The sequence below is a fragment of the Macrotis lagotis genome, chromosome X, assembly GCF_037893015.1.
Source record: "Macrotis lagotis isolate mMagLag1 chromosome X, bilby.v1.9.chrom.fasta, whole genome shotgun sequence".
Lineage (NCBI taxonomy): Eukaryota > Metazoa > Chordata > Mammalia > Peramelemorphia > Peramelidae > Macrotis > Macrotis lagotis.
This window is the reverse complement of record NC_133666.1, coordinates 620,207,816-620,233,073: the sequence shown is the minus strand read 5'-3', so window position 1 is coordinate 620,233,073 and position 25,258 is coordinate 620,207,816. Positions and strand designations below refer to the sequence as shown.

The following is a 25,258-nucleotide window of genomic DNA, read 5'->3' as shown; positions in this document are numbered from 1 at the left end:
GTTACGTCACCAGCCCCGCCCCGCGGTCCATGCCGAGCCGGATCTCGTTTTCGTGGCGGAGGCGGGTAGTCCGGCACTCGGGGACTACAAATACGACCACCGCGGGCGGCGATCGCCGGGGCCACGGCGGCGGCCGCACCTTCTCCCGGGGCTCCGGGGCGGGGACCAGGTGGGACCCGGTGGGACCCACTGGGCTGCGAAGCGCCAGGGGGAGGAGAGCTTTGAAGGCCTGGGGGTGGCGGGCAGCGGTGACCCAGGCCTAGGCCTAGGCAGGACGGATTGTCCGGGCCGGACGGAGAATGGAGGGTCGGGACGGGGAAGCAGAGGCAGGCTGACATCCACCGTGGGGGGAGGGGCCCCGGGGCGCGGTGGGGGGCTCCAGGCTGGGAGGGGCGCAGATGGGCGGGGGGCGGAGTAGGTGGAGCCGGATTGACTTGGATTCCCCGGGAGGCGGAGAGGGAGTGGAAAGGCCTTCTGGGGGGCTCTGGCCGGGAGAGTGTGCTTGCAACAGATGGTGGGGTGCCCATAAAGGCTGTCAGCATGGCGGGGAGGTGGGGGCAGGAGTGGCGGCTGCCTAGGGAGAGGGGGCGACGCAGGAATGGAAAGGGGACTGGGGGGAGGAAGTGAACTTGGACCCGACGCTGGAGGAGAGAAGCCAAAGCTTCGCGGGGCTCGGGCTAGTGGGAAAGGATTTGAAGGGCGGGTGACTGGAGGCAGGGTCAAGGTTGCCGGGCATAGAGAAGCGGGGGAGGGGCTTCAGACCAGCGGGCACTGACCCGGAGGGGGCAAGGAGGAGAGGCAGCAGCGCAAGATGAGATTTGCCCATAGGAGGAGGCTGTATAAAGGGAGTAGGGATTGCATTGAGGTTTGATGGTTGATGGGTAAAGCATCCATCTCCTCGGGCTGTAGTTGGAGCCCTAGCTACTTGGGGGAGGGGGGTGGAATCTAAAGCAGGGAAGTGCGTGGAAGGGATGGATAGGGTACCCAAGTGGGTTGCTTTTTGGGGACTGTGGTGGGGGAAGGTGAAAGAACAGAAGAAACTTTCAGAAGCAATGGTTTCAGGATCCTTTTACATTTTTAAAAATTATCGAGGATTTCCGCAAACGGATTATATCTATCCCTGTTTGCTGTGCTAAGAAATTTAAAAAATTTTAGTCATATTAGGGAAAGCATCTTACAGAGCATACTTTTTAGATACCTGTTCTAAGGAAAGAATGGAGATGAAATGCTGTCTGGAAGAGGGATGAGGATTGAGGCTTCTTGAATTTCCTGCGGACCCTGACAGGACAATGTGTCTTGGGGAGCGGTCATAGTTATATATATATGGTTTTTTGGTGTATGTAACAACTGAAGTAAGGATGTGGTTTCCCCCCTTTCCTCCTTTTTCCTTCCTTTTTTTCCATAGCTCTTGTTCCTGAGCCTAAATGGCAGCTTGAGCAGTTTTTCCTGCCCCTTAGTTGATGGTGGAAGTAGCACCATTGCTCCCCTGCTTTCTGAATCCTTGAAGGGCTTGGGTTTCCCAACTACCTCCTGGTTACCTAGGAAAATGTTAATTTTATGTTGAACTGGGAGCTAATCCCTACTTTACCACTAATGTGATATGACCTTGGGTAAAACACCTTCCTGGAATAATTTCCCTTAAGTAAAATGTTAGAAAAGAATAGGGATTCTTAACCTGGAATCTGATTTGTGAATCTGTTTTAGGGGGTTCATTAACTTGGGGAAAATTTTACCTTTATTTTTGCTAAGCTCTGACTGAAATTTAGTATTTCCTTCACTTAAAAAATATTTTTCTGATAAGGAATTCATAGGTTTTACCAGTTGCCAAAAGGGTCCATGACCCAAAAGAATTTCTCAATCCTGCCTCCCAGTCCTGACTCTTTGAGGATAAGTTGGGATAGTTGTCACAGATGATTTGAGGCTGGGTGATAATATAAGTAAATGTGAGTATGTGAAATGTGAAAAGAAAGTGGAATAGTCAACTCTGCTATAACATGATATCTATAGATCAGTCATTTCAGTTATGGCTGACTCTTTGTGACTCCACCCAGAGTTTTCTTGGAAAGATACTGGAATAGTTTGCCATTTTCTTCTCCAGCTCAAATGTGGAACTGAGGCAGACAGGGTTAAGTGACTTGCCTAGTCACATAGCTTGTAAATGTCTGAGTCCAGATTTTAACTTATAATGAGCCTTCCAGACCTCAAGCTTGGCATTTTATCCACTGCACCATCTTGTCGCCATAACATTTTCCTAAAAATTACTGCTATACAAAAACAGACCACAGGTCCTTTGGGAAAATGGGATTGGGATACCACATTCTTCATCAGTGATACATAAAAAAGATGAACCAAATAAAATCAGTAGCATAGTTTTATATATATATAAGTTTAAGAAATAAATATATGCTGCAATAAAGAGTGACCTTTGACTACTGTGGCTGGCAAAGTTGATTAACTGCAAGCCAGAAGGCAGCCTCACCTTGAAAAAAATTCTAAAGTTTTCTTGTGGAAAATGATATTGAAGGGTTGCAGGTTGTGATTTTTTTTGTAAAGAGATGCTGTTTTCTGCATTCTCAGTGTTGATTACAAAGTCAAACATTTTTATGAAATTGTTATTCTCAAATTATTCCTAATACATTGTCTCGAACAAATTTACATTTTCAAAATAAATGTTACAGAACTGACAGTGTTCTTGTTCACATGGTGCCTCCAACAATAAGAAAGCTGCTAGAATTGTTGCCTCTTGAGTATACAGTCAAACTCTTCCACAGACTACACAAAAAGCATTCCTGATGGACTTGGTCAACTTCATTGACACTAATTTTCTATCTCTAATCCCATATATTCTGCAGGTACCTTTCTGATTTTTATTTTCTTGTTCTGAGGAGTCTTTTGTATTGGAAGAAGATCACTGTTCAATTTAATCCAACTAGCATTAAGTGCTACTTTATATCAGACACTTAGATACTCATGTTAATAAATTTGGTTTTTGACATAAATTCAGATCAGCATAAATCCATTGTCCTAGGTATTACTTCTCCTCAGAACATTTGGACCATTGAACATAATATTGAGCTAAGATTTAAATCTAGAATTATTTTTGACTTTAATGTCTTTCTCCATTTCATCCCTCTTGTGAGTTCATCTATTTTTTTTCACCCAGTTTTTGCAAGACAATGGGGTAACTTGCCCAGGGTCCCACAGCTAAGTGATTAAGTGTTTGAGGCTGGATTTGAACTCAGGTCCTCCTGACTCCAGAGCCAGTGCTCTATCCACTGCACTACCTAACTGCCCCCTAGTTCATCTATTCTTATGGCTTCAACTACCACATGTGGTTGAATGGCTTCATGTCCCAAAGCTCTGATCTCTCCTCTAAACCCTTTTCCATATCTTTAACAATCTATCCTCCTTAATTTATTTTGGATTAAACAGCCCTCTTTCAATAATCCCTTATATGACATTGTTTCAAGTTTTCCCTTGCCATTCTTGTTCCCCCCTCTCTTGACTACATCTTGGGCTTGGTGGCATTCCTAAAATGATATATTAGACCTAAACATACCACATATGAACTATCTAGGGCTACTGCTCTCTGGCTTATGAATATTAGTATTTATGTTTTAGTGGTTTCCACATATTGATGACTTAATGAGTTCTATCTCTAAGTGGAACATCATGCTCCCTATGCCAGGAGTCTCCCCTTTTGTCCACAGCTTACTCCTACTTGCTTTTCAGCTTTCCTTTGTGTGTGTTATCTTCGACCATTAGATTGGAAACTCCTTGAGGGCAGGGACTATTTTTTTTAACTTTATATCCCCAGTACTTTGTACATATTAGCTGCTTAGTAATGTTTATTGAATTGGATTATTCACATAAATTGCTTTCTAGTCAATATTTCATTCTATACTTGTATAGTTGAATTCTTGGCCTGTATTTAGTTTGTTTGTACATATCTGTTTGCAAGTTTGTCTTCTCCTGTAGGGTTCTCCCTCAAGTCAGGATTTTTTTTTTTTACCCTTTCTAGAATTTAGTCCGTTGCTCACAACATATTCAGAACTTAATGCCTCTAGCTTTGTCCTCACAACTTCTCATCTGTGCCTTCCAAATTAGTCTTATACCCACTGGAAGTTTGTCAGTAGACCCAAATGAAGAAAGGACCTTTGAAAGTAACCTTATATACCCCCTCCCTAAAGCATTGGTTCCTTGAGTATTTGGAATAGATAAAAAAGAGATTGCTGGTAAGACACTCAGAAGGAGGAAGTTGGAACAGATCAACTATGAAACAAGGCTTTGGTAATAATAAAATAAGGAGGGGATAGGACCCTAAAGCTGGGCTGTGCACACTGTAGGTACCCAATAAATGCTGAGTTAAATTTTTTGGTTGTTCAAGGATTGTAGAATGGTAGCTGTATGTACCCTAGTTGTGTAGTTTTATAATGACCTGAAACTTATGGGCCTGTAAGATTGATTTTAAGTGTGCAATTCTTTTCTCTTGGCAGGTGCTTCCTCCTCTCTGTCTCCCAGGCATCCGGTATACATTGCTTGCAGCCATGCATTCCCTGGTGTTCCTGTGTGCCCGTCAGGTGATCCAGGACCAGGTCTTTGCTTGCCAGGCCCTGGCATTCTTGCCCCAGGAACTGTACGCAGTCCTATTCAAGGCAGCCTTCTTAGACAGAAAAACATTGGTGCTGCAGAAGCTAGTACAGATGTGGCCTTTCCCTCTCCTTAGCTTCCAGCAGCTACTGCGTGAGAATTCAAATTGCCCACGGATTCCACTACAGAAAAGACCAACAAAAGAGAGTGTACAGGCTGTGATCCTAGGGCTCTCTGCACGACTAAGAGAGCCACCCCCCCGCAGGTAACTTGGGTCTGTAGAAGTTGATGTACAGAGGGCCCAACAAAAAAATTATGTAAAACATCTTTCATTGTTTTTGTCCATTTTACCCTATATTTGTGCATTTATTTTTCTTTGCTGTAGTTTCATCATTATATGTATTCATCCTCCAACTCTGCTTTCTTCACTTTGCATTTTTTCCTTGTATTCTATCTTTTTGTTTTTCTTTACCGTCCTTATTTATTTTATCCAGTACTTTGATTTATGAGAAACTATTCAGTTGTTACCCAATCATCGGATGGTACTGTGTTTTTTTCAACTTTTCCAAATTACAAAAAATGCTTTTAGAAATATCTTTGATAAAGAAAATTTTTTATCACATAGTTCTTTTTTAAAATTTTTATTTAATTCATCAGGCATTTATTAAGCACCTTCTATGTGCTGGGCACTGGACTAGGCCCAGAGGATACAAAAACAGCCCCTCAACAACTTTATTTTCTGTGGGGGGAAATAGCTTATGCATGGTAGCCTTTAAGATTGTAAGATCTCCTACTCCAGAGTGTTGGCAGTGTAGGCAGAATGTGCTAAGGATCACACAGTGTTCAGACAACCTGTGCAACCATTAATTGGTACCTTCTACCCATGATCTTTGTCTCAAGAGGTAAGTAAATGCAGGACTGTTATAACCTGGGAATTATAGTTGATCAACACAGGGACCCAAGACTCCATAGTCATCAAAGCAGAGGCAGAGTACCAAACTTGAATGGCGAGTTTGAGACTGTTGGTCATCCTTGCACCAATCATAGCCATGGCCAATGGCAAAATTCCTCCCCTGCTTATGCTGGCTAACCCATAAAAACAGATGTAGAAAATAAATTCAGAATAGAAGCCAGGATAATTTGCAGTTCTTTTCCTAAGCTCTCCTTTTCTGTTGTGACATACAGTTCTCATATTATAGGCCATACCTCTCCACTTTCCACAGACTTGCTTTATGTAGTTTTATAGTTCATAAAGATTAAATCAAACTCCTTAGCATGGCCTTTAAGGCCTTATATAATGTAACACTAATCTATATTTACATCTTCATTTTAATGTCCTCCAAGTTCCAACCAAACTATCCTAACAGCTACTTTGCAAGTTTTACATGCTGTTTCTTACCTCTGTGTATTTGCACAGGTTGTCCCCTATGCCTGGAATGAATACTCTCTATATTACCTAAGAATCTTTTAACTGTTTTAAAGGTTCAGCTCAGATACCACCTCCTCTATCAACTCTTCTCTGATGAATCCATCTGAAAGTGTGCTTTCCCAGATTTTGCCAAAATACTTCTTTGCCTTTATCTTAACCCAAATTGTGTAAGAGTTATATATGTGTATTTCAACTACACATAGCCTTCCTCGCAAATACCCTCTCTTCTACATGGTATAAGTTCCTTGATGATAGATTTTGTAATATTTTTAGGTTTGTATCCCTAGTGCCTATTAGTAGGGCATTTAATAAATATTTGTTTAAACAAATGAAATTTATTTATTGCATTTGAGATCTGCTTCCCTCATTCTGGCAGCTAACTTCTCTTTAATCCTCAGTAACTGTGATATATAGTTAGAATTCTGGACTTGGAGTTAGGAAGCTCTAGGTTCAAATCTTACCTCATTTAATACTTAGCTATGTGAACTTGGCCAAGTTATTTAACCCTTGTCAGCCCCAGTTTCCTCATCTGAAAAATGGATTAATAATAGACCTACTTTCCAGGGTTGTGATAAAATGGATATTTGTAAAATACTTTGCAAACCTTAAAGCACTATATAAATGCTATCTTAATCCTCATCATGTTCTTGCTGTTGTCATGCATTGAGAACTTAACTTTTAATTATACTTTGTTGTTTTATATTGTACTTGGTATTTTATATAATTTTAAAAACAGTCTTTTGAAGGGAGAAGGGAATTAAATGGAGGAAAAATTATTCACTTTGCATTCAATATTCATCAGTTCTTTGTCTCTTTTTGGAGGTAGATAGGATTTTTCAACATGTCCTTTGGAATTCTCATGGATCATTGTATTGATAAAAAATAGTCAAGTTTTTCCACACTTGATTATTGTTAAATTATTACTGTTACTTGTATATGAAGTTCTCTTGTTTCTGCTCATATCACTTTGCATCAGTTCATATAAATCTTTGTAAGTTTTTCTGAAACCATGCCCTTTGTCATTTCTTATATTTCTTATAATCATTCTCTAATTGATGGGTACCTCCACATTTCTAATTCTTTGGCACCACAAGGAGCTGCTATACTTTTACACAAATAATGTCTTTTTCATTTTTCTTTGATCTCTTTGTGATACAAAACCAATAGTGTTGATACAGGGTCAAAGGATATGCATAGTTTGACTTTGGGCATAGTTCTAAATTATTCTCCAGAATAGTTGGAATAGTCATGCCAGCAACAGAACATTAGTATCCCTATTTTTCCATATCATAATTTGTCATTTTAGCAGTTGTGATAAGTATGAGACAGTTCCTTAGAGTTGTCTTAACTTGACTTTTTCTAGTTATTAGTGATTTATAGTATTGTTTCATCTGACTTGATAATTTTTTATTTCTTCTGAAAACTGTTTATTTCCTTTGGCCTTTTATCAATTGAGGAATGGTTCTTATTTTCTATAAATTTGACTCCATTTCCCTATATATTTGGAAAATGAAGCCTCTATCAGAGAAACTTTGATCATGTTTTTCTAAGACTTCTTCAACAAAGTTAGGGAGGGAATGGGAGAACCATCTTGACAGCTCCTCTCAGGACGTCTTTATACCCAAATTTGTTACTGGCTAGGCCTGCTCCTCTTTCCCCAGCATTCTAGTCATTAGTCATTATAACAAATGCCATGAAAACAATTGCAGCATATATAATGCAACCATTAGCTTCCGAGAATGAAAAGTAGAGAAATTTCATGAAGGAAAAAAAAAATTCCCATTTTAGAGCTGTCTAAAAGATTGGAAGTTCAGCTTTCACTGGTGAAATTCAAACAGGAGACATTTGTTGGAATTTGTAGCAGAGATTCCTGCTTAGAGAAAACTTAGAAGCCCTCTGAGGTCTCTTCTGGGATTTGTGAGAATGAGAGAGACAGCAGTAGAATTAGGGTTAGTACTATTGAAAGAACTAGAAAAAGACCTCTAGTGGAATACTTATGGAAAGACTTGGATAAGAATAATATGAAGGGAGAATGTGTGGACAGATTGTGATCAAGTCAATGATGAATCATTCTGCCCACCTCTTGACACAGACATGATGGGCTCAATGCAGAATGAGATACATGGACAATGTGAAAATTGGCATGGACAATATGAAAATTTGTTTTGCTTGAGTATGTAAAGCTGTTATAGGGGTTTCTTTTTTTTTCCCCATTGGGGAATGGGAAGGAGAGAAAGTCATTTAGTTTAAGTGATCTTTAAAAATCTGTGATCTGAACTGATGGAGACAATACTTACATTTGTAAGGACGTGCTTAGTGGTGAGAAGGAAAAATATTCCAGTCATTTATGTGTGAGGAGCAGCAGGCAGGTTAGTGTGTATCTTGATAATGGTATAGCCTGTGGAAGGTTGTAAAGTATAATACTGGAGAAGAGGAAGGAGCTAAGTGAAGAGCTTTAAATACCAAGGAAAATTTTATATTTCATCTTGGAACCACTGGAATTTATCAAATAGGGTAGGGAGCTGACATGTTCAGATATGCACTTGAGGAAAATGATGAGAATGGATGGGCAGAAGCAATTCAGGGACACCAGTTAAAAGGCTATTACAGCAATATGGATGAAAGGTGATAAAGACCTGTATTCAAGTTGTGGATATATAAGTAGAAAGAAGAGATCAAGGCATATCAGACTAACTTTATCAAAGTTATTTAATAGATTAAGTGGATATTGTAGATATAGTTTACATAGCTCTGGAAGAGAAGGTGAAGCTGATGATTTTGTGCAACTTAAATCCAACTTACTTACATGTCATGGCATCACTTCCCTTTTGTCTTGGTCTTCTCCAAGAATGAAGGACAAACAATAATAGCCATTTACATAGACTTTAGCAAAATGTACTGTTCTCGTAAAGAAGCTAGAATGAAGACCAGAATGACTTTAATGTCAAGATGGCCAGTGGTCTCTTGTAGAGTGCCCTGGGGATCTGCACTTGGTTCAATGCTATTGAACATTTTTATTTAATGACTTGATTAAAGGCATATGCAACATTTTCACAAAATTTGCAAATGATGCCAAGCTTAGAGGGCTAACTAATATTGAATGGCAAAGTAAGGATCCAAAAAGACCTTGACAAGCTAGAGCACTGAATTGAATCTAATAATTCAGTAGGGATAAATGTATAAAGCCTTACACTTGGATTTAAAAACAAAAACTTTCGTAAGTTCAAGATGTTAGCAGGATGGTTAGCTCCCATTTTGTTTTAGTGCATTCAAGCCCAACATAAGTCAAAGAATATGATACATCAGCCTAAAAATCTCAATTTTCATTGAGAGCATCATTTCTAGGAATTAGATGATAGTTCCTCTCTACTTTCCCCTAATCAGAACATATATAGAGTACTGAGCACCAAAGACTAGGAAAGACATTGATAAACTCAGGGGTGGGGGGCCAACCAGGATGGTAAAGGGATCTTGAGGTCTTGTCATATGAGGATCAGTTGAAGGAACTAGTTATACTGAGTTTTGGTTAAAAAAAGACATGATAACTGTTTTCTAATATTTGAAGAGCTGTCCTATGGAAGATAGATTATCCTTACTTGTTTTCATATGACAGAGTAATTAAAAATGCAAAGAAGCAAATTTAGACTTGATATTAGAAAAATTAACAATTAAAGTTGTCTAAAAGTGGAATGAGCTACTTTGGATTTCCCTTCATCCCCCATTTGGAAGTCTTTGGGGATTCTTTTTGTGTATAACTTGGATTGGATTGATGTCATTGTCCCTTTGAACTCACAGATCTAACAGAACACAAAATACTAAAGATGCTTAACATTCCTAAAAAAAAATGAAAAAACATAATATTGAAAATTAAGGTCAACATATTGGTAAATGATATGACTATTGATAGCTAAGTGGTACAGTGGATAAAATGAGATCATAATGATATAAAGTGCTTAGCACAGTGCCTGGCACAGATATATAGTATATAGTAAGCACTATATACATGTTACCTTTTGGTGTTATAGAAAATTCAAAGTCTTCAACAAGAAAATGAATTGACTTGATTACAGGAATATTTCCAATTTGTTCAAAAAACTCAAGGATATATAAAAAAAATTATATTTCCAGCAAGAAATTATCAGTCATTAATTTAAGAATTAATTGACCTAGACGTTCATTTGATTTTTTTTAAATTTAAGGCACTGGGGTTAAGTGACTTGTCCAAGATCACACAGCTAGGCAATTATTAAATGTCTGAGGCTGGATTTGAACTCAGGTACTCCTGACTCCAGTGCTCTATCCACTACGCCACCTAGCTGCCCCTCATTTGGTCTTTTATTTTTATTTTTTTAGGTTTTTGCAAGGCAAATGCGGTTAAGTGGCTTGCCCAAGGCCACACAGCTAGGTAATTATTAAGTGTCTGAGGCTGGATTTGAACTCAGGTACTCCTGACTCCAGGGCCAGTGCTTCATCCACTGCGCTACCTAGCCACCCCCATTTGGTCTTTTATAAAGATAATTATAAAATCATGTTGACAAAAAATAAAAGTCATAGAAAATTAGAGGGACAGTCATTATTTATATTTGGATAAGATCAACATAGTAAAAAATGACAATATTTCTGAAGTTAATTTATAAATTCAGGACTAGTCAAAATGTCAGTAACAATTTATCCAAAAAAATAGAGGGCAAGAATATTTAACTTAGACGTGGGAGAAGATGATAGAAATGGACCTATTATAAGGCAGTTTTCATCAAAACTATCTAATATTTAATTTCAGCACTTTGAGAAGTCTTGATTTCAACATTGTATATCAATCTCCTTATTGCTCCTAATTTGTGATGAGGATCACAGCCCCTTAATTTAGTAGGTTCATGAATTTTAGTCAAAAAAAATTTAGTAGCCACCTTTTTATTTTTATTTTTTAAATCCAATTTTCTTTTGTGTTTAGTTCTGAACTCCTTCTCACACCCATCTCCTCCACCCATTGAGAAAGTAAGAAAAACAAAACTCATGAAAAATATTCCCACTTTTAGCTTTGTCCAAAAAATAAATATAATTCAGTTTGCATCTCGAGTCTGTCACTTCTCTATATGGAGGTATGGAATGCATGTTTCATCATGAGTCCTCTGGACCTGTGGTTGATTCCATGGTATTTATCAGGGTCCCTAAATCTTAAAAATTGTTTGCCTGTACAGTACTGTTGTATTTGTTTCATGTAATTCTTTCCAGGTTTTTCTGAAACTATCCCCTTCATAATTTCTTACAGAATAATATGCATGCCGTCACATAAACATAATTTGGTTATCCATCCTTCTATTAATGGGGCATCCCTCAGTTTCTACTTCTTTACTACTGGGCTATTCCTTGGACTACAAACAGAAAATGTGTTTCTTAAACTGTATTTATATTCATTTTACTCAGCAGTCAGGGCTGGCCCTACATCATAATGAGGCATCAAAGTAGACTTTAAGTGTCAGGAAAACTTTTTCTTTTCTGATTGTATTATAATCCTATTAATTTCTTCTGCATGGTAAATCAAGTACATACTGGATGAATTGTTTCTTTTGGGGTAGAGAAAAACTATGTAGTGGTGGTTTCTGGCCTAGGGTCTCAAACTGTTCTCTCTTTTCTTAGGAAGCTGCAGTTACAGTTGTTGGACATGACAGGAATTCTGGATTCTGGCTATGAGGAAGACCTCACCACCATGACCATGTGGTCCCGCACTGTGTCTGTGATCCAGACCTGCATCATGGGTCAGCTAAACAAATCTTTAAGACAGAGACGTAAGCGAGCCAAGCGCAGGAAAGCAGTGCCACCCATTTATACTCCTACCCCTATAGAAGTTCGAGTAGATCTCAGGGTGACTCACAGCTCCTATGGGTTTTTAAAGGATACATTACAGACAAGTGCTTTTAGCCCGCTACGCCTTTGTTGTCGAGATTTCCGAGCTGAAGAACTTCCTTTGAACAGCACGGTAGATATGTTGGAGTTACTGGATCCCGTACACTTGCGCCGTGTGGACTTGTGCTTCAATAATCTGGAGTTTTCTGACCTTTGTGAACTCATGGCTTCAATTGTGAAGTTCACCAACTTGCTGAGCCTAAAACTACAATATGGCTATGTGGACCTGAGACAACTCCCAACTGAACTAGAAGACAGCTTCTGTTTATTTGTCTCTGAGCTTAACAAGTTGAACCACCTCAGAGAGCTCAATATGGGTTCCTCTTGCCTTTCTGGTCGACTCTGTCAGCTACTCAGGTAGGTGGGCCTGGGAGTCCCCCTCATCCTGCTTCTGGTTTTTGCTCATAGGCTTGTACTCACAATTCTCATCAGGGGCACTTAATTCCAAAGCACAGATTAGGCTGACTTTACCAACTCTGTTGTTGCTTGTTTCCATGAGAAAATGTTGCAATAACTCAGGTTGCTAGAAATTTTAATATCAAAGTAACTTTACCCAAAGTTCTCCCTATTCTTACTTTTTTAAAGCTATGCCAATTTTTTATTCCTGTAAGAAGTTCATAATGTTGATGATCATTAAAGAGCGAACTTTATAACATAAAGATTTTTGTCTTTGTTAATCTGTTTTTATCCTGTGTTCTTCCCCAATCTTCGATGTCCCTGTGACCAGAATCTGTGTCTCCCAACAGTATGGTAAAGCTGTTTAGCAGAACCACCACCCTGTCCTTCTGGTGGTATGAGTGAATCTCTGCATTTTGATGGAAAATAATACCATACCTTTGTCTCTTTACAGCAACCTACAGAGTCCCCTGGAGAGCCTGGAACTGGCTTTCTGTTATCTCCATCCCACAGACTTAAGGTACTTGGCCCAAAGTCCACATGCTACCCACCTTAAGAAGTTGGATCTCAGTGGCAACAACCTTTCAGGTGCCCTCCTGGGCCCCTTTCAAACTGTACTGAAGGCGGTCTCCTCCTCTTTGAAGCTCCTGAATGTGACCGAGTGTGAGCTTATGGATACCCATCTTATTTCCACCTTACCAAGCCTGTGCCGTTGTGTCCATCTCCGTTACCTTGGTCTCTATGGCAATCTCCTCTCTACCTCTGGACTCAAAACCCTATTGCTTCGGTCAGAGGTACTGCCTGAGCTCCAACTGGTGGTTTATCCATTTCCTGTGGACTGCTATAAGATTTTACCATGGCCACCTCCTGCTGCTATCCTCCTGGATGAGGAGAAGTTTGCCCACGTTCAGGCTGAATTACGCCAGATGTTACTCTCAGCTGACCGAGCTAACGTGCTGTGGACCACTGATGTTTATGGTCCTAACATGCCTGACTACTTCAGCTTGTAACTGGTGGGCTGCCTGCTAGGGATGGGGAGGACCTCAGTGTCATCCATTCTCCATGGACTTGAGAGATCACCAATAGCTTCTGTGCTGACTCTCAATGGGCACACAAAGAGTCTTGAGGCCTTCTCTCCTGCTTGTCATCTTTAAATACTATGAATTCTAGCTTGTCTAGCAGAGGCATGGAGCTAACTTTATAGTTTGGGAGTGGGAGGGATTGGGGAGGGTGTATCTGTTGGAGAAATATTTATGAGAACTCACCAAGTTTATGAAAACCTAGAAGAACTAGGTTACCTTCTTTATCCTATATCAAAAGTCGGTCAGAGGGGCTTAAAGGGCTTGTCAAAGACACCAGGCCAGGTGCTCAGAAGAGCTTGTCCTTACATGTGTCTGGTTTACTCTATTCTAGGCCCAAGGGGGTGGAGAGAACCTTGATATTTCTCTACTTAATAAGGCTTATTCCTGTGTCCTCAGGACATACTGGGTTGATTTAGCCCAAATGAGCACTTCAAATCATATAGTGCTCATTTGATGGCTGAATTTACCAAGGAGACTCAAGAGTTTTCCCTGGCCAGTATGAAATACTGGTGTTGGGTTTGGTTTCAGAGTCCCTAAGAATCTAACTCTTAATCATCCAGTGGGCTCAATATGCTTACTTAGTTTTGAACCATAGTGATATTTTTTTTTTTTGTGGATAGATGACTAATATGAGCAAGTAGCATGAACTTGCTTAGCATTGCCCCTTAAATTCTGTGGTTGAACATTTGAGTGTATGGGGATATTTGAATTGACCATTCAGGCCAGGAGTGTTCTCCCAGAGTAGAAGTCTCCTTTTCTTCTTTGATCAACAGATCATTGTCTTTGGATTGAGTGAGATACTCCTGCATTTTTTTGATGTCTTCTTTTTGACATATATTCCCATCATATTTTCCAGGTAATTGTGTAGGAAATGGAAAGTTCTCCAAATGGGTTTTCTTTTGTCTTTTCCTCGGTTATTATCTGAGTTCTTGTTCATTTTAGGGGAAGTATCTAAGTAGTGGCTCATATTTAAAATTGGTTTCCCTATTGGGGGGGAGGAGAATGACGACAGGAACTATATGTGAGTCCCCTTTCTTGTCTGAAGTTATCCTTAAATGTGTGCTCTCTTTTCATTTAAGAGGGATTCTATTCTAAGGTGGAATGGGGGGGCCACTTACATAGATAGTTAAGGTCAGGTTCTCTGATTTCTTTGTATTATTCATATAATATCCTTTGACACATTACATAAAACATACACATATACAACTCTCCAAATTGCAAAACTTAATTCCAGTAAAATCCAAATGAGTTTCTTATTGTTTGGACTTAAGTCTACAAAGCCAGTAACTTAGCCACCATTTGATATAGATTCAGAAAACTGTTTCAAGGAAAGTGCTATAGGGAGTGTTGAAGGAATATTACTGTTTGACAAGTAAAGATAAATAGGACCCGTATCTCCTCCTGTTCTTTCAAGAGGTATACTTATATTTCTTATGGCTTCTACATTTGTATACATGATATATACCCCTTGCCAATTACAGCATATTCCCCAGGTGAAAGTAAGTGATGATAATAAAAATAAACCAGCTTGGATTTTAAATCCAGAAAGCAGTTTAGTGATTAATAATAAAAATATACTTTAATATTTATATACACCTTTTCTTAATTTAGCATGGTTCATGTTTCATGTAGTTCCTTTTTTTTTAATCTCAAAAGCATAGTTTTTAACTCTAGACAAATGAGAAGTCTTGAATGATTTTGGAATCAAGTTAGTCTCCCAAGTTATATCACTTCTAGGATAACAGTGCACAATCCACATAAGTCAGCAGAATATGTTCTTGTACTTTTAAATTCTCACCTTGCATATAAGACTTTTCATACCTTTGGACATATGTACATATTTAAAATTTACTTGAATCATTGATTACTTTTCAAGGCATTCAAACTACTAATTTGTCTGAAGGGGAGGAGTCACAAATATGACTGTATTTGGTTCCCATGCACAGTTATTTTTAATTCTTCCAGATACCTAATATTCTCCCAGTACCTGTGAAATGAGCTTAAACATTATCAGGAAGGTGAATATTTCTTCCCTTCTCAGTTAAACTGATTTCCTGTTACTTTTTAATACAGCCAGTTATAATGGTTGGATTTCTAGCATTCCTTGTTCATTTGTATCAATTTCTTTTGTGCTAGAGTTAATTTCTGCACTAAAGATTATAGATGCTAATATTCTTAAGATTATACTACTACTCATAATTTATGGTTAGTATGGTATATAAAGTTGTGCTGTTTAATATTTTTAGATCACATTATTTCTCTTAATCTTTTCAAAGCCTAATTTCAGGGGGACTGATATGAATAATTCTGCTAGAACTAAGAATCTCTGTTATCCACAGAGTAGACCTAGGTCTACTGCCTAAGGTAGGGGTTCTTAACATTTTGTGACATGGACCCTTTTGGTAACAATAAAGCAGAATAATATTTTTAAAGGAAGCCAGTTACATTGATATAGTGTTTAAAAAAATTTTTAAAACGAGTTCATAGATCCTAGGTGTTAAGATCTAGGTTAAAGGGGATATTGGGCAACCAGCATGTACCTTGGTTTAGTTATAGTGCGTAAAGGTAACAAAGTGTCATTGTAATCCAAGATATCATGTGCCCAAATTCATTGTAGTTTTTCTCTCCAAGGGGTTCATTCATATCTTTTTGATAGATTTGAGTTAGCCAAATGCGTCATGACTGAGAGTTATCAGAACTTTGGATTTTTTTTTAGTTTTTTTTTTTTTGCAAGACAAATGGGGTCAAGTGGCTTGCCCAAGGCCACACAGCTAGGTAATTATTAAGTGTCTGAGACCGGATTTGAATCCAGGTACTCCTGACTCCAGGGCCAGTGCTTTATCCACTATGCCACCTGGCCGCCCCTAGAACTTTAGATTTTCTTAGGGATCCACATGCTAACCATAGCATGGCCACAGGGATATCTGTAAATTTTTTTTGGGTGGGGGGGCAAGGCAGTGGGGTTAAGTGACTTGCCCAAGGTCACACAGCTACATAAGTATTAAGTGTCTGAGGCTGGATTTAAACTCAGGTCCTACTGACTCCAGGGTCAGTTCTCTAACCACTGCACCATGCAGCTGTCCCTAGGTATCTAATTTTTTTTAAGTTTTTGCAAGGCAATGGGGTTAAGTGGCTTGCCCAAGGCCACACAGCTAGGCAATTATTTAGTGTCTGAAGCCAGATTTGAACTCAGGTACTCCTGACTCCAGTGCTGGTGCTCTATCCACTGCGCCACCTAACCACTCCAGGTATCTGTAATTTTTAAGGGATCTTGCTTCAAAGGACTATGGTCCAAGCTTGTAAAGGGGCAAATCAATAGCATAGAGGTCAGTCCTCTATGGCTTTCATGAGATGTGCATACCTACAATTAGCCTTGGAACAGGGACTCAACTGTCTTTTGGACTAAGGGATCAAACATAAAGTTTATTTTATTTTATTATTATTATTTTTTGATTTTTCAAGGCAATGGGGTTAAGTCACACAGCTAGGTAATTACCAAGTGTCTGAGGCTGGATTTGAACTCAGCTCCTGACTCCAGGACCAGTGCTCTATCCACCTATGTTTAGATTGGGAACCTTAGAAATTGTCTTGGATTAAGGGAGATTTCTCCAAGCAGCAACAAAGATGTGCTTCAAAAATCTTAAGCACAGTTCAAAGCTATAATAGCACAAAGTGTTAGAGTTTTAGCAGTGCCTTTTAAAACTTTTGGCATACTGTGAATTAAAGATTCTGTTAGGTTACAACCTCTAATTTTGAATAGGTATTATATAACATGAAAGAAAAAGCCCCTAAACCTCATAAAACCAAAATATGGGGCAAGCTCTGAGTGCCAAAGAACTCAACATTCTTTCTGGAGTCTGAAGAACATAATTAATAAGTCCTATAGAAATTATTATGAGAAGGCCATATTCATTTACTTGGATTTCTGAAATGTCTTGGCAACATGAACACTTAAAGGCATAGCATGTTAAACTATTAAGATTAGACTGGCTCTTTATGTTTGTTCATTTATTAGATTAGAAAATAGATTGATATACAAGTTCACATAAGATAAATAAAATCAAACATGAAAAATGTAATGTTTGATTTTAAGGTTTTGTTTTTAAAAGGGAGATACCAATGAATTGTTTTGTGAATTTAAGACAATAACATAAAAGGGGGTATGAAGAGGAAAGGAGCATAGCTTTAGTATTCAATAGAAATGGAGAAGATAATTCTGTCATATAAATGTACCCAACTAGTTAAGAATACAATAAATAATAAGTTCAATTTAGACAAGTATAAGGAATTTTTGAAATCCTGATTATAAATGCCTTCCCTCCAAAAAAATTCTTTTCTAGTTTTCAACATAAAGAGATTTTTAAAAGAAGACATGTCAAATGTAATAGTTATAATAGTAAGTATAAACAGACTAAAATTCTATAAAGCTTTTATATCTGATTAAAAATTAAATGTCAATAACATTCATAAAATATTTAAAAATGAAATGGATAATAGTTTTTTTGTAGTGTTTTAAGACCTAAAGGACTCTACCTTCATAACCTCATTTTACAGATGAATACATTTGAAGCCTAGAGATGTCACCTAGGAAGGAAGAGTTCTGATGATCTATTTATATAAAAATAATGACTTCACAGCTAGTTTTTTTTTGTTATTTTGGTTTTTTTTTAGTTTTTACAAGGCAAATGGGGTTAAGTGGCTTGCCCAAGGCCACACAGCTAGGTAATTATTAAGTGTCTGAGACCAGATTTGAACCCAGGTACTCCTGACTCCAAGGCCGGTGCTTTATCCACTACGCCACCTAGCTGCCCCCACAGCCAGTTCTTGATTCATGCTTCCTGACTCCACAACCAGTGTGCTTTTCATAATATCATGCCATTTTCTGAAAAACAGGGCTATCTGTTAAAAAGTAACAAATTAATTTTTCTGACTTGAATTTTGTTTCAAGAGAGACAAGAATTTCTATGTGAAAGGCACAATGAATAACAAAATTTGAATGATAATGAATGGATATTCCTCAATAATATGTGGAAGAAATGGTACTGCAAGAACTGATATTTATGGTGATTCCCATCATGAGAGAATGACCCTCTATATAAGTAGAAAAATCACTACATAACAATGTTAAGAAAACACTATTGTATGTACTCTTTGGTACTGAATCTGTTACTTCTATCCCATTTTTTTAAGTGAAACTGAGAAAAAACAGTATAGAACTTTAAAACATCAGATAATACTATATATAGCTATAATGTCAAAGAAGTTATATGAAAAAGGACAGATACTTACATAATTATATCTAGGTTGTCCCAGCAAGTCATAAGAAATGGTTAAGGGATCAGTTTTTTGGGTTTGTTTTTTTTTTTTTGGTGATCTCTTGAAATATAGACCTAGTAGTGGTATTGCTGGATCAAAGGATATGTTAGCACAGTTCTGTTGCCCTTTGGGCATAGTTCCAAATTGCTCTCCAGAATGGCTGGATCAATTCACAACTTCATCAATAATGCATTAGTGTCTCAATTTTCTTGCATTCTCTTCAACATTGATCATTTTCCTTTTTTGTTATTTTAACCAATCTGATAGATGTTGGTACCTCAGAATTGTTTTAATTTGCATTTCTCTTGTCAATGATTTTGAGCATTTTTTCATATGAATAGTTTTTTTCCTGAAAACTGCCTGTTTTATCAATATCCATTGACAATTCATCAATTGGATAATGACTTGTCATCTTATAAATTTGGTTCAGTTCTCTATATATTTTAGTTACAAGTCCTTTATCAGAAACACAGGCTATGAAAATTGTTTCCCAGCCTTTGTCACTCCTTCTAATCTTGGCTGCATAGCTTTTTTTTTTTAATAAAAGAAAGATATTATTTACTTTGAATTTTACAATTTTCCCCCTAATCTTGCTTTCCTCCCCCCACCCCCAGAAGGTAGTCTGTTAGTCTTTACATTGTTTCCATGATATACATAGATCTAAGTTGAATGTGATGAGAGAGATATCATATCCTTAAGAAAGAAAAATAAAGTATAAGAGATAGCAAAATTACATAGTAAAGTAACTTTTTTATATTAAAGGTAATTGTCTTTGGTCTTTGTTCAAACTCCACAATTCTTTCTCTGGATACAGATGGTATTCTCCATCACAGATACCCCAAAATTATGCCTGATTGTTGCACTGATGGAATGAGCAAGTCCGTTAATTAAGGTTGATCTTCACTCCCATGTTGCTGTTAAGAGTGTACAATTTTTTTCTGGTTCTGCTCATCTCGCACAGCATCAGTTCATGCAAATCCTTCCATCCCTCCTGGTTTCTAATAGAACAATAGTGTTCCATCGCATATATATACTGCAGTTTGTTAAGCCATTCCCTAATTGAAGGACATTTACTTGATTTCCAATTCTTTGCCACCACAAACAGGGCTGCTATGAATATTTTTGTACAAGTGATGCTTTAACCCTTTTTCATAATCTCTTCAGGGTATAGACCCAGTAGTGGTATTGCTGGATCAAAGGGTATGCACATTTTTATTGTCCTTTGGGTGTCATTCCAAATTGCTCTCCAGAAAAGTTAGAAGAGTTCACAGTTCTACCAACAATGCATTAGTGTCCCAGATTTCCCACATCCCTTCCAACATTTATCATTGGCCTTTTTGGTCATATTGGTCAGTCTGAGGGGTGGTGAGATGGTACCTCCCACGGCTACATTAATTTTATTTGTGCAAACCCTTTTTAATTTAATATAGCCAATGCCGTCCATTTTGCAATTTTATAATGTTCCCTATTTCTGGTTTGCTCATAAACTTCCCTCTCCATAGATCAGACAGGAGTATTTATTATTCTCTTAATTGGTCTATGGTGTCATCCTTTATGTCTAAATCCTATAGCCATTTCAACTTTCTTTTGGTATAGGGTGTGAGATGTGCGTCTATGCCTAGTTTTTGCCATACTATTTTTCAGTAAAGAGATCAATTCTTGAGAAAATAACCAAGGGATTATTAAAGAACTGTTTGCCTACTGTCTTGCAGAGAAAGACCTTGTACTTTTTTAAATTAGCAAAGAACAAATACCAATCACATTTTTTTCTCTAAACATAGCATCCATTGCCCCCCCTTTTTTTTTGAGGCAGATATAATTTTGATCTTTTAACAGGCTTCATTAAGTAATGAATGACCTTCCTCAGAGTTAAGAAGTCCTGGGTTCAAATTCTGTTTTTGGCATATGGTGGGTTTGACTTTGGCCAGGTCCCTTGACTTCCCAGAGTTTTAGCCTACTCTGTAAGACTGAGTTAGTAGTGAAAGTGCTGACCTCCTATTGAATGAAGTTTTTTTCAGGGAAATTCCCTCTACCAGTGAAATCAGAGGTCCAGTTCTTATCCCTATGATCTTAGTCTCAAAAGAGGACAAAGTTTATTTTAAAAGATATTCACCATGATGAAATAAGGCTCATCCAAAGTTTAGAGAGATGTTCTTAATTTAAAGGATAAAGAATGAAACTATCACTTGCTGTTTGTAATTTTCCTGATATTGAACCAGCCCTGCTTTCTTGGTATAAATCCCACCTGGTCATAATGTATGATCTATGACATATTGTCATCTCCCTGCTAGTTTTTCATTTAAAAATTTTGTATCAGTAACTAAATATTAATTGAAAAAGCCATTCCTATTAAAAACTGGGGCAAAAGCCTGTTAGGCATTACTGTGTGACAAAGTACTAGAAAAGCTAGCAATTGGGATAAAATATGAAAGAAATTGGAGGGGCAAACATTGGAAAGGAAGAGACATAATCACTGATGATATCATAAACCTTGAAAAGCTAAAGGTTTTTATTAATGACCAGTTAGAGCAAATTAACAGTTTGGATAAAATGAATGAAAATTTTTCCTATTATATGGCAACAATACCAGAAGAATGATCCCATTTAGAATATTGTCATTAAATATTTGGATATTCATAGTGATGAACAAATAAACATTTTATGTAGTAAGCTAAAACAATGATAAAAGACGATTTGAAAAATAGCAGTCAAGGAAGAGGGGAGTGAAGCTACTAACCCAGTCAATACAATGTGATACTGTTAATGATACTGATAATTTATATAGATCTGGTTTGTATGCTTTACTTGGAAAACAACGGCAGGTATATACACCCATTAGAGGTTGCACTTGAGGCAAGATGGGGAGGAATTCACTCAAAAAAAATTCTTATAGGCATTGAAAAAGTCTAAAATTACTAAAACTTGTACTGTGCAAGAAAGAAAATGTTTCAGAATATTCATAAAGGTTAATATAGGGTAAAACTTGTTGAATTTAATAAGAAAAGGAATAATTCAGTAATTGTTTTTGAAGAAATAATTATAGAAGAAAATAACTTTGAATCTTTTATCTCATGTGATCTACAATGATAAGCTCCAGCTAGATTTGTAAGTTACTTTTTTATTAATCTCATTTTTAAGAATTTAAGTACATAAGTATACTTGTCCTAAAATGTGGAAGACAAATTTTTAGTAATAGAATATATTATTTGAAATAAAATTATCAGACTATTGAAATAAACTATGTAGAACATAAAAAACTTAATGGCATCATCAAGAAAAATTTTCACTTTGGATATAATATGAATTTATAAGGGCAATACCAAGTTTCTAATATGCAAATGACCAAAAGATAATAAGTGGAAAATTCACATGACAAACATTTGAAGAACAGTGAGTTAGGAAGATTGTTTTTTTTGTGGTCCCAGAAAGAGTAGGAAAATTGGGTTGAAGTTGTATAAAGGCAGATTTAAACCTGATAAAAGGAAAAATTCAAAAATTGAATTGTCCTGTTGTAGAAAGGATTATCTTAGGAAACTGAAACTGAGTTTCCCAAGGCTAGAAGACTTCACCCTTGATGGTCATAATTGGGCTTGCTTTGTTTAGGTGTGATTAGATTAGATACTCTCCAAATTTCCTTTTGACTATAATACTACATTATTTGCACCAGTTTTGAGGAAAACCCAATGGTGAGATGAAGAGGAAAAAATATTACTAGCCTTACAAATGCATTATTCTTCCTGAAGTGCAAATTGTCAGTGCCTAGCAAGAATTATAAACTTAGTCATCATCTGTGACCCAGTGATCTTAATATTAGGAAGTACCCCTCCTTCCCTGGAAACAATTTTAAAAGAAAAAACTTTGCTTAATGCTGTGCTGTTTGTAATAGTGGAAAATCTGAAAATTAAATGTTCAACTGTTGTAGAATGGATGGATTGGGTTTGGGTCAAGGAGAACATAGCATTCCAACATGAAGATGACTTTCCATGTAATGTAAAAAATACTAAGAATATATGGAAGTAAGAAAAGTAGAAAATGTGGAAAAATCAGAACTGAAATGCCATATGTTTTTAAAATGTGTTTTCAAGTCAAATTCTACATCCATGAACGGAGTCTAGCATATGTACAAATATTTGTAGATATGTTAATGTAGAGAATCCTAAAGAAAGATGAGATAAAGTTCATAAGTTGCCATTGCTACATGCATGTTTAAAAATACTTTTTGTGTAAAATTGAATAGATGCCAATAAAATTTTTGGAAAAAAAATTCTAGGCTAATTCCGGACTTTGTCAATTCTAGGATTATGTAGAATCTTTGTCATTGTTGAAGGTTTTTGGATGCTGGGTATAATAGATAATGAATTCTTTAATCAATTTGATGCAAAACTTTTGTCCATACTTCTCATCGAAGTTGTGGATATATCTATAGACACTGTGTTAGTAGCACAAGAGACAACTGCTGCTGACTGGGACTATTCTACAGTGAATTAAGGGGTCCTAAAGAGGATGAACATTTGGCTATCTCCAAAATAAAGAATGGAGTAGAAAAGGTGACATAACATCATCCAATGGGAACTATACTGAAAAACCATCTTCTAAGCAATATTTTAATATTCAAATAATACTTTAAGGTTTTCAAAGCTCTTTACAAATTTTCTCATTTGATCCTTGGGTCCTATTTTCTCCATTTACAGATGACAGTTGTAGCCACTGAGGGGCAATTCATGTACATATTGCCCTGAAATTTTGTCAGCATAAATATGAATCACTTTTCCATGTTTGTTACATTCTTTGAGCACATGATTTTCATCTTTATCCCAGTCAAGTTCATTTTTTGAGGGTTTAAACATATTAGAAAACTGAAGTCTTGCAAGAGTAATACCAATAATATGGGAGAGGGAAGAGGAAGAAAATATTGGGAAATGAGATAATGTAAAAAAAAAAAGAATCTGGCGTCTCAGAATGGGGTTTGAGGTTTTCAGTCATACCTTAAAATATAGCAATGAAAGTGCTGACAATAGTGTTCCCAGTTAGGACTGGTAAGAGTATACATATTTGGTATATAAATTTAATAAGGTTTTAGACTGAAAAATAATGGGGGAAGAAGAGAAGTTGATAATGTAGATACTTTTGGCTTCCATAGGAGAAGAGTGGTCTTTAGCAGAATAAGGGGAAGGAAATCCTATAGGTAGTTTGGAGGAAATTTAGGTTAGTAAAAGGTTGAGTTTGGAGAGGAGATGGCAAACTGGAAGAAACAGAAAAATTAAAAAATAATTTCTAGGACTAGAAGCTGGTCTAAATTTTATGTTGGGACTATAAGAAGCAAAATCAAGAACAATTAAGATATAAAAGGTTTTAATAAAGATTAAGTTGAAAAATGAGATGCAGTCAAGATTATGAAAAATCTGTTTTGGCAAAGTAAATAGGAACAAGTAGAGGATTGGTAGGGTAAATTACTAATAAATGGCTTTAACTTTTAAAAAGGCTATAAAAAGATTTAGGTAATTATTGAAATATAAGTATCCACATGATGATGTTTGTCCTTCTTTCTCGAAGACCATGATATCAGGGAGGTGATGCCATGACATGCATATGACTTGGATTTGAGTAAGGGAGTGCTGTGCTAAGCCTCACTTTTTCCTCCAGAGCCATTGGTCCAGTGGTCAAATAGGGATCAGGACAACTGGAGAGGACCCTGGATGCAAGGCAAGTGACTTGCCCAAGGTCAAACAGTAAGATCTGAGGTCAGATTTGAATTTAGGTCCACAAGTAATTTCAAGAAAGGATAAAAATTTCAACTATTGTGGATAATAGAGCAAGTTGAATAGTGACTTGCATGGAATATGCATTTGTTCACCTAATAATATATTTATTTAAAAAGGTCACATAAATCATCAGCTTTTCTTTATATTACCAATAAAACATCAGGAATAAAAATTCCATTTTAACCATAGGATGTGGGAAATACTTGGAATCTATCTCCCTAAATATAATTACAAAACCCTGTATTTATTGACCTACATTGAAGAAATACTAATTTCTCCTAGTAAGGCAAATATAACTACCAACTACATTATTTTCCTATTCAGTACCATACCAATTCAACTACCATTGGAGCATTTCATAGAATTAGAAAAATTAAAGTCATCTGGAGAAGCAAAAGGTCAAGAATCTCAAGGGAAATTATGAAAAAGTGAAAAGGAGGCTTAGCCATAATCAAACTATTTGATACTGGTTAAAAAATAGGTTGATTGGTGGAATACATAACCTATGAAAACCAATCAACCTAAAACAGAGTTGGATAAACTCAAGGATTCTAGGAAGAGGGCTCAGTGTTTTGAGAAAATTGCTAAGAAAAGCAAACATCAATCTTCAGAAATACTTCACACTGTACACCAAGATAAACACCAATGAATACTTAAACATAAAAAAGGTCAAATCCTAAAAGGTCAAATTAATTAGAATAAGGAAGAAATCACTTTTCAGATCTATGGTTAGAGGAAGAATTCCTGACTGTTAAAAGAGGAATACAGGAGATAAAATG

At 37.0% G+C, this 25,258-nt stretch overlaps 1 protein-coding gene across 1 annotated transcript; it reads left to right on the top strand.

The window, feature by feature from the left end:
- The first annotated feature begins 72 nt into the window (after positions 1–72).
- LOC141500103 (leucine-rich repeat-containing protein 14-like) lies at positions 73–24,173 on the top strand. The gene is made up of 4 exons (XM_074203004.1): positions 73–169; positions 4,497–4,855; positions 11,657–12,280; positions 12,774–24,173. The coding sequence occupies exons 2-4, from the start codon at positions 4,548–4,550 to the stop codon at positions 13,327–13,329; spliced, it is 1,488 nt and encodes a 495-aa protein (XP_074059105.1). The 5' UTR covers positions 73–169; positions 4,497–4,547; the 3' UTR covers positions 13,330–24,173.
- The last annotated feature ends 1,085 nt before the right edge of the window (positions 24,174–25,258 follow it).